The 11,029-nt window shown below is 34.7% G+C and overlaps 1 protein-coding gene across 1 annotated transcript in view; it reads left to right on the top strand.

The window, feature by feature from the left end:
- The window catches only part of LOC109861230 (odorant receptor 49b-like), an 18,310-nt gene extending 16,594 nt beyond the window's left edge, over positions 1-1,716 (top strand). Inside the window, exon 5 of the mRNA XM_020440786.1 lies at positions 1,363-1,716. Within this exon, the coding sequence (XP_020296375.1) occupies positions 1,363-1,716 (354 nt within the window). The remainder of the gene's footprint in view (positions 1-1,362) is intronic.
- Positions 1,717-11,029: the final 9,313 nt, after the last annotated feature.

Here is an 11,029-nt window from a genome sequence, read left to right as displayed (position 1 = left end):
ATAAAAAGTTACTAGTTACCGATAAAATATAACTAAATAAAGTTAAAAGATAAGAGTCTAAAAATGTAACTAGATAAAGTTAAAATTATTTAACTTTTTAACTTTTTAACTTAACTTTTATCTTTTTAACTAGACACTACCCAACCTTGCATACTCCTCTTCCGCTTCCGAGTAATGCCCCTTTCGGCATATTGTAAAATTTCGCATACTACACATTTCTCTTAATTTAAAGTAATAAAGTAAGCACACATAATAAATAAATATTAATTTTAACGCACTTACTCATATTTTTATTTGACCTCTTATTTCATCCTCAAACAATTGCACGTTCCGTTCTTAGTTATTAGAGCTAACGCTCTAGACTTAAAAGAGGACCGACAAGCGAGGCTTTACTAGACGGAGTAAGATCGGCGCGTGCCGTTGACCCGTCTGTAAATGCAAACAAACTTGTTTGACTTTTATAGTAAGACTTTCGTATCTACTATGGAGATATTTGAGAAAAAACATTGGTTTACGGTTGTTCCACTATAGTCCAACCGTATTCATAAGCGTACTTTGATTTTTTTTTTGATGTTTTTACTTCTGTCATACTCAAAATTGCTTTTAAGTGTTTGTTTAGTATTTGTATTAAAATTAAAAAGTCATTTTACCAGTTTTGTTTGACAGCTAAGTACACTGACAGATTTGGTTAGACGTGCGCAAAATTGTCAAATTGCCGTTTGGTGCACAACATGGACAATTACTACTAAAGGTTATCGCAAGAAATAAAAAGAAAAAAATTGCTTACGGAGGTTTTGAGCATAATACAACTACTTATTTATTTCTACATTAATGACATGTGATAAAATTGTGTAATAAAAGTCTGAAATAGTCTTACGATATGTGAATCGAGTTCTAAAAATACTTTCTCATAGCGTAAGATTAAACTTTTGAATGAAACTGTCGCACTTTGTTTTGTTTATTTGCGGATTTAACTCAACGCGTTTTTCCGCGATGTAACAGAACAACTTGCGCGTCAAACGTCTTGGCGTTATAAGCGATGTAGATGATATGTATGAAACATTTCATTCTTCTTGTACTAAAATCGACGAATTGTTTCGCCGGACCATCACGAAATAAATTTGCACACTACCGACAACAAGACGTTATGTTGTTCTGACTAGCGCACATGACGCAAATTTGCTGCGCGACGCAGAAAACACGAGAATTTTCACAGACGCGGACTCCTCGAGCGTTTTTGTTCTGACGCGTTTCGAAATCATATAACACATAAAAATGTTTAATAATAAAAGATATTTTTAGAATTATTTTCTTATATAAAACAATAGGTTTACAGTTTTTGGTGACATTTATTTGTTATAGGCAGTAGACATACCTATTAGAAAGTGTATTTTTGGTTTCCATTTTGTGGGCGGCCTTATTCAGCTACTTATTTATACATGGACATGTAATGATATAATTGTGCAAAGCACGGCTGTTTCCGATGCCGCTTATAATTCCAAGTGGTATCTTTTATCTGGTAATGGTCCAGGATTGACATTGAGAAAAGGAATAATTATAATCATGATCAGAGCACGTCGACCATGCACATTAACTGCTGGGTATTTCACAGTTATGTCGTTGGATACTTTTATGGGAGTAAGTACTACGCAAACAATGGCGTCTTTTAACTTTAAACCTTCATCAGGAAAAAAGTCCATTTACTGCATGTTTTAAAAAGCGTTGCTAGAACGCAGATCACATTTTTGTGCTATATTATATAATTTTATCTATAACAATTTAATGGAAGGATTCGGCTCTAAAAGTTAAAACCTGACAGAAAATTGATGTTTATTGGAGCCTTACGCTAGATGTTTGTTGCGAAAGTAATATATACAGGGTGTCCTATAATTGTTGTACAATCTTTTGTGAGAGGGTTATATTGAATCACAAAGTTCTTTCCTACTTTGCAAGACTTGCAATAATTACCGAGATCTTAATTAATATATATCTGCGAATAAGCATGTATCGGGCTGTTTTACGCGCGTAAAACAGCCCGGCACGCTTACGGTGTTATCCGTAGCAATTTGTGAGGGCAGCTAATATAACAGCATATACTACACATGGTAACGTGGTAATCGCGTCGCTCTTCTCTCGTCACAAAAGCCAAGTCTTCCGCAGAAGTCCGGAAGTGCGAGCCGTTCCAAAAGCGCCAAGATCCTTCGAGGCTTGCTTGCAATCTCGTAGATTTAAACAACAAAAAATTTTGGTCAATGAGGGTCATTTGCTAAATGTTTGTTGCGTATTTTTTGTATATAAGTAGTGATATAAAGAGAGTTCTAACCCAGGAGCTCCGAGGGGCGAGAGATGACGTCACAAGAAAGGGAAGCGCAGGATATGACGTTACAAGGAAAGTATTGACGTTATCGGGGGGTCTAACGTCATAGGTTATGACGTCACGCGGTGCAATTTGCGTCAGCCAATCAAAATTGTCTCGACTAATGACGTCACGGGAGCGTACCACTGAAATCACGCGGAGAGCCCGTTGTGGCGACTTCACACGCGGCACTAACGGCAATATGGTAGCTCAACAATATGGCGACTTCAAGGTATGTACTTTTTTACTTTGGCACTATGCAAGGTATCTACTTTTTTAATGCTGTACAACGGCGTATATATTTTTCAATTCTGTGTGTCAATATAGCTAGTCTAAGAAATAAATGTTTTTATATATAACATATCTGAATAACAGCACCTATGTATTGTTGTACATATTTTAGTTATTCGTACGTATGTTTTATGAAACCGTGTATTTTTTCTACATATATATTTCAATGTGTGCCGCAGTATATAACATTATCGCAAGTATTCGCAGTATGCGCAAAGTTGCAGAGTTGCAGTTTGTAGCGAGACCGCAAAGTTGCAGAATTGCATTTTTTAGCAAGAAAAACAGCAAAAACTTGCTAACTGCGTATTAGAAAAAAAATGATGGCAAAATTGCTGTCTTATGTATGACTCATAAAAGAGGAGGGTCGATAAGGGAGGTTTTCGGTCTAATTTGTTTTTTGGTAAACAAAATTGAAATACATTTTTTTACAATCAACTAACAATAATAAGTCGATTACACTCTAAACGGACTACTCTCATCTCCCTAGTTCCTCCCCGCCACCCTCTCAAATACTGAAAATGTCATGACTTGCTTACAGCAGTTTTGGGGAGATTCGGCGCATTCAAACTTGTATTTGCTTAATAAAATACACTATCAAGTCCCTATTAACTACCATAACCTCAAAAACCTAAAACCCGATAACCTCAAAACCCCATGATCTCAAACCCACATAACCTCAAAATTCTAATAACCTCATAACTCCTTAAAAACTACACCCTTTAATCATTTTACCTCATAAACTCAAAACCTTATGACCCCATAACCTCAAAACCTCATGACCGCATAACCTCAAAACCTCATAACCTGAAAACCCTATAACCCCATAACCTGAAAACCCCAATAACCCAATAATCCCTTAATTCTCTAACACTTTAATTCTTAATTCAGTTTTTTTTTAATTTGACCTTTAAATGACCTTTATCCTGTTGTGATAGACCTTAACGGACTTTGGTGAATTTTAAGGTTATATTGGGTTATAGGATTTCGGAAATATGGAGTTTTGAGATTATGTGATTAACGAGATTACATCACTCTACTTCCCCTTGTCAAGATTCTTTTCTATAAATCCTGAAATTCACCTCAGACGACTGAGATCTTCACACACACACGCACACGCACGCACGCACGTACTTACTCAACCTATGCATAGCTTTAATAGAATGTTAAAATAGAACGTAAATCCACAAAAATAAGTTAGTGTTGCCCTAATAAAGGTCTGTATGTTTGTCACACCAATTAAAGCCTGTATGCTTGTCGCGCTAATAAATGTTTTATATGCTTGAGAAATTATGAAGTTTTCAGTCAGTTAAACATTGGACCTCTCCGTTCAGTAGTATATCGTTCCTGTACTCTTTTAAGTGATCGCCGAGTCTCATCCCAGGAAAGTTAGATTTGCGTCAAAGTCCTAGAAAGAGACCAGCAGGTGAGAAGACGGTAGTCAAGTACTATCGGTACATCCGTTGACTTGTCTACGTCACTAAGTAGTCTCGCTCGGCCCGCACACTTTTTTATCCTATCTTTCTTTGGCCTAATGTGCCAAGCGTAAACACATAGCTTGTCGTGTGCTGCTGCGTCCTCCACAAAAGCTTGACTGTGACTAAAAGCCGGGACGTAACAGTATAAAACTTTATAAGTTGTTTATACGTTGTCAAATAGAAAAAATTTTAAATCAACAGAAAGTTTAAAATATTGTATGACCACTGCACTTTTTATGTAAAGCACTCATTGATGCAAGAAATGACTTCGCTTTGCGTTAAAAATCTCAAACTATGTTCAATCAAACATATAGACTTCGCTTTGTGTGAAAAGTCAAAAACTCATGTAAAATGTTTCAAAATAAAAAATATTTAATGTAAAAAAACTTTGCGCGACTGCATTCTGTCTTTAGTTTCCGATACAGCCGCGCCAAGTTTTTTTACATTAAATATTTTTTATTTTGAAACATTCCACATGAGTTTTTGACTTTTCACATAAAGCGAAATCTATATGTTTGATTTAACATAGTTTAGGATTTTCCACGCAAAGCGAAGTCATTTCTTACATCAATAAGTTTTTTATAAAAAGGGGAAATGGTTATACAATATTTTAAACTTTCTAGTGATTTAGAATATTTTTTATTTTACAACGTATACACAACTTACAAAGTTTTAAATAATATTTTATATATTCTTATAACAATGTATAAAAGATTCTACTTGGCGTAACTTATTGATATCATTTTTTTGTAGAATAGATCTTGTAGAAGAAAACTACAAAAATTTTTTTCTCTATAAAACCTGTTTTACAAAATGGAAAATGTGTGATATCTTGAAAAACTTACCTTTTCAAAAAAAGTAAAAAAAGAGCGCCAAGTACACGCACAACACGTATTGTATTTTATTACTTATATACTATAGAAACTTCTTTCTCTATAAACTTTTATAACTTATACAAAAACTTCTTTCTGTATAAAACCTGTTTTACAAAATATTATATTCTATAAAACATAGTTTCTCTACAAACCTGTTTGACAAAAGAAGTGATATCACAAAATAGCACCAAGTGAATTTTTGTAAGTTTTTTTTATACAGAAAAAATCTTTTTTTTATATAGAAATAAGTCTTCTGTGCACAATTTGCACAGAAGACTGCAGAGTGCAGAATAATGTGAATGTGAAAATCTTGCACGACAAGACACCTTTACACATATCTCGCATCTCACATATTCAGACATCGCAAAGTTGTCGCAAAGCAAATGCGACAATTTTGCACGAGAAGACTTTTACATATCAGAGGTCTTGCAAACCAAAACCTTTGCACAGACATCTTGCAACGTACGTGTTATTAACATACGTGACAAATGTTACTCCCGAGTAACGGAGAACGCATCTTCGATGTCTAGCGATAAGTTAGAAGTTACGCCGTTACTCGTAGTATACGTAGAAAGAAATTGCTGGGCCTACTAAATTTTTGTTACATCATCACCAAAACGATTTGTACTGAAACTAACAAGTAGACCCAGCAAAACTTTATTTTCCATGAAAAGAAACTATTGAGTATAGTTATAACATCAAACTGCCGTGCATATAAAAGTTTCAATTTATTATATTTGAGGTGCAGCCGCGCCAAGTTGTTTTGCATTAAATATTTTTTATTTTGATAAAATTTTTTTTTCTTTTTTTTTTGTTTATCACGGAAAGTAAAGTTTTGCTGGGTCTACTAAATTTTGTTAGTTTCAGCACAAATCGTTTTGTTGATGATGTAACAAAAAGTTAGTAGGCTCAGCAATTTCATTCTACATATACTGCGAGTAACGGCGTAACTTATAAAATTACATAATTCGTTCAATTTAGATTCCATAGATACACTTTTAAACGATAGTATTCTAGTTTGAAAGATTTCACAATTAGATTGAGTCACTAATCCACTACAAATTCTTGATAATAACTCACGATAAGTTTGATCTTCTTGCTGTTGCATATTGATTGATAATTCATCGTAGTCACACAATGTAGTCCATAAGGTAGTGGCCTCCAACAAACCGAGATATTTATCAATTTTTTCTTTTGATAAACTCACAAAAACAGGATCATCGTTTACTGGAGGTAATTGAAGCAAATTTCCAAATAGGAGAATGTGTTTTCCACCAAACCAACCATCATCAGAATCAAGAGTGTCGAATATTTGACACAATCGAAGATGTATGTACATTAAAGTCAAATTAAATATCATCGACACATTATCAATTATAATCAGAGAAACATCTTTGAGATCTGCTCGTAAAACTTTTAATACATGATCAGATAATTGTTTATATTTAGGAACAAAACCGTGTTCAACAGGCAATTGAAGTAGTCTATGAACTGACAAACCGTCTACGTTAAACGCTGCAATACCAGTAGGAGCTGCTATAGCAGTATCTTTCTTAAGATTTTGTTTTATCCAACATTTGATAGTTTTAATTAAGAAACTTTTTCCTGTACCACCTTCTCCGCTAACATATAATTGTAATGGTGATTTGTCCGATGTTACAGTTGTAACGACTTTATCAAACACACATTTTGATCTAGATTTAATTTTGCTATATCATATCACATATATCGACATCTTTATCTATTTTCTTACCAAGATCTTTAAAATCTTGCATTGCTTCACCAGCTGCTATATTTTGAATACCTATTGGATTTTCTGGATCATCTTGCGATATATTCTGTTTGTTTAATTCGTCGTCTAGATGTTCCTGAACCTACTGTTTTGCAGTGTAACGGAGCCGCCGTGTTATACGCGGCTCGCCCGGCCTTCCGCCTGCCGGACAGCTCGGTCAGACCAGGATTCGGGTGAGGGGAAGGAAGAGATTGCGACACGTTCGGTTTGCTGCTGTAACTCAATGATAATATATTCTTAATCTAAACTATATACAATGTCTTACTGACGCGCGCTCAAAGCCCTTACGGTCCGGCGGTTCCGCGGCCTGCGATTGGCGCGCGCTTACTATCACTAGTCGGTTGCGGCTGGCGCGGAAGCGGGACGGGAACTTACTTACTAAGAAGGCATATAGGATGCCGAGATAACGCGGGGCTCGAGGCCCTGGCGGATGAACGGTTCGCAGCCCGTGATTGGTGCGCGCGTACGGTCGCAGGTCGGTCTCTGCCGATGCGGTTACGGAACGGAGTCTTACTTACTAAGGGAAAACGTATTTACAATGTCAGAACGACGCGGGGCTCGAAGCCCTTACAAGTTAACGGTTTGCGGTCTGGGATTGGTGCGGACGTACTGTCGCTCATCGGTCTCGGCCGATGCGGAGGCGGAACGGAAACCTAACTGCTAAGACAGAAGGGACGCGAGTATATACAGCGAGGGGTATCTGGTTACGGTGGACGCGGTTACGCGGGTCGGAGACGCGGTGCACGGGCGCGTAGGGTCGTGGCACAACGTGGTGCACGCGGTCGGCGGGTCAGGACGGCTACGAAGTAGCGAGAGATGTCCGGGTACGCCGTAAGAACAGCGGTTTCGGTGCGCCGTGAGAACACATAAACACATTAAATCCAATAATTTCTCACGATTATCTAAGGGTAAATCATGAACTTTTAACATTTGAAACAAGGCTATCGCAGTTTTATTTAATTTTTTTTTGTATAAAGGATAAATAGTATATTGCTCATAATAACTATCATTTTTATTTGTAACTTGTGTTAACAATGCTTCGCGATGTTCTGCTATTTTATTGTCTGCATTGTTTTCTGTTTTTTTATTTTAGATGTTGATTTATTTAATAATTCGTGTTCATCAAAGTGGTTTCTGCATCAGGTTCTGTTTATTGCAATTGGAATTCAAGATTTAATTTATTTAATCACAGTTCTTTATGAGTATTTGGCAAACTAATTTCAGAATATAAAGGATTACTTGGTTTTAGCCACGTCACGGCGTCAAATACTTTTTTGACATTCACCATTTCTTCCCACACAATTTTCGAGTTTGTTGGTATACTTCTTACCAAAATATACAATTCATGGTTTATGTTAAGTGGATCAGTATTAGACCAAATTTTATTTAAAGTCTCTTGTAAAAGGAGTGGTAAATAAAACGTTCTACCTTTCACTTTTTGTATCATTTGCTTTTGTGGTAATTGTTTGTTTATAACAGCTCCCATTTTAACAACAGTCTGAAATGCTTTAGCTCTCTGTACAAGAATGGTTTCAAATGAATAAAGAGACAATATTACTTCAGGAACGTTGCCTACAAAAAGATTATTTAAAATACAATACGCAGGCATAACACCATTAGAAAATTTTCGAACACAATATTCACATACATATTGTGCATCAATTTTCCTTTCTTTTACATAAACCATCAAATCTCTCCAAGATGGAATGTCTATCTGTTTTTGAACAGTATTTATTTCTTTAATATTTCTTTTGTAACTAAATCTTTCACATGATACACAAACATATCGTGGTATATCCACACAGCGTTTAGTCAAGTCTTTAAATGCATTTTGATATTTAGCAACAATATCGTCGTCACTCAAAACAGTATTAGGTTGCTGCTGTTTGTATATATCTGCTTTTTCTTGCGCCAAAGTAACTATGTTCTTTAATGTCTAAATCAGCACAAGTAAAACTCTGTCTAGATTTACAAGCTTCTGAAAGACATTCTTAAGTTGATAAATCAAACGTTTGATATTTCTCACTTTTGGAAAATGAGGTGATAATAATTGAAGTGGAATACACATTGCTGTGCAAAGACTTGAAATAATATAACAACTTTGCGCATGACCTAACTTTTTATCTGAAGTTTTCACAGTACAATTAAAAATAGTTTCCATTAATGTTGGTACGTTCTTTAAAGTACATATATTTATTTTTTAAAGAAGTTTCTCATAAAAACTAATCAGAAATGGATTGTCAGTTTTGCATGAATTATTACACAACCACGACATTTTCGCTTGTCCTTGTATTAAGGGCAACACATTTACAATTTGTCCTTCCATATTCATTATCAAATATTTTGCTAAATGTTTTTGATGATAAGTAGAATCAAGATAATAATTTTCAGACGAAGCTGTATGTTTGGATATTCCACGCAATGCATATAATTTTTCATCAAGTGTGGTACATTCCGCAACAACAGTCAAACATATTTCTGACTTTTTTCTAAGCAAAGATAATATTTTAGAAATATCACAAATGTTACTATTTCTAACAACAATACACCAACGGACGATTTTTTCTGCTTCCATTCTTTTCTCGATATTCCCTTTAATTTTGAGCTCTTCTAAAATATTTGTAATAAAGGTTTCTTTGAACCAGGAAGGTTTATAAAATTGTTTGATCGACAAAATGTATTACATTTTATAATAATTTTTTTAACTATTCTGTCATTTTTTCGTATAGCGCGAATAGTAGCCGAAGTGTGTACATAGCATTGTTGGTTTAGGTTGCGCCGTTTTTCTAACTCTACATTTTGTTCATATCGTCTACGCTTTTTAATACGATTATTTTCTATATTTTTCTCATATCGCTTGCGTTTTTTAGTGTTTTTCTTTTTTTTGTATTCTAAATCTGTGTATTTCATACGCTTCTTAGCGCAAATAGTTGCCGAATTTTGTATGTACCATTGCTAGTTTATTTTACGCCGGTTTTCTAATTTGCACTTTTGATTATTAATACTATTAATATTATTATTACTAACATTTTCTTGAAAATTATTTTTATTATGTGAAACTTGCTGTTTACAATCATTACTCTTATTTTCCTTACATATAATGCTGTACTTCATATTGTTATTGTCGAAGTTACCGTCATTGTCGCTATTGTCGCAATTAGTAACACTAATGTTACAATCAACATCATTGGTATTGGGCAAATTATTTCCATATACAGGAAGAATATTACTTGATATTAATTTATTTTGTATAACATTTTGTATAACAGTATTGTCAGTAAAAGATAGTACAATTTGATTCACTTTCTGTTTTTTTTTTTTTTTAAGTTTACGTGATATAGGCATACGAGTCGCGTTATTCTCTTTTTGTATCACAGGTGCTGATGGCAATATTTTGTGGACTGGATAGCGCGCGTCTTGAGGGAAATGCTCAATTTTATTTGTTTTTAATATTTTAAGTAAATGTGAACGCATCAATCTATGATCATATTTAACATCCTCAGGCGGAATGTTATACAATCTGGAGATCGCAAAAGCTATTGCACCACAATCATTTCCGTTCGGTTGCTGTTGCACTGTAGGAAATTTGACAGAATTGAAATCATAATCTGGAAATAATTTTTCCAAAAATGTTTTATGATTTTTGTACAATTCTTTTTATATTTGACGAACCGTAAATAAATATGTTTTTTGTGTTGTAATAACTACATACCCAATGTCCAGTACGCATATCCAGATCCGAAGAACTAAACAAGATCTGTAGATGCTTATTATATGTCGGTATAGATTCTATTCTATCGGGAACGATAGAAATAATTTATAGCTATCAACAGGTTTGTACAGGTTTTTAGACCAGTTTCGTATGAGGCAGTTAAAGTGATCCATATGTATTTCTGTCAACCAACAGTTATGAACAATTATGTCTTTTTCTTTTGTCATATCATTATTCACTAACATTCCTCTGGATCTCGCTATCAGGGGTCTTGAAAAGAGATGGCAATTGATAAAGCTCAGCACCTCCTTACCTAAAGAAGAATTTTTTGCGGCAATTAATTTTATTTTCAACTCCACTTTTTTTCTTTTCAATGATAAAATATATAAACAGACATTCGGCGCTCCCATGGGATCTCCTCTCTCACCGATTCTAGCAGATATAGTCATGCAGGATCTAGAAACGTTCACCATTAGTTCTTTATCTTTTATCCCACCTCTACATGTTAGATATGTAGATGACATAGCG

Source organism: Pseudomyrmex gracilis, unplaced genomic scaffold (genome assembly GCF_002006095.1).
Source record: "Pseudomyrmex gracilis isolate BER0280 unplaced genomic scaffold, ASM200609v1 scaffold_651, whole genome shotgun sequence".
NCBI lineage: Eukaryota > Metazoa > Arthropoda > Insecta > Hymenoptera > Formicidae > Pseudomyrmex > Pseudomyrmex gracilis.
This window is presented reverse-complemented; position numbering and strand designations above follow the sequence as displayed.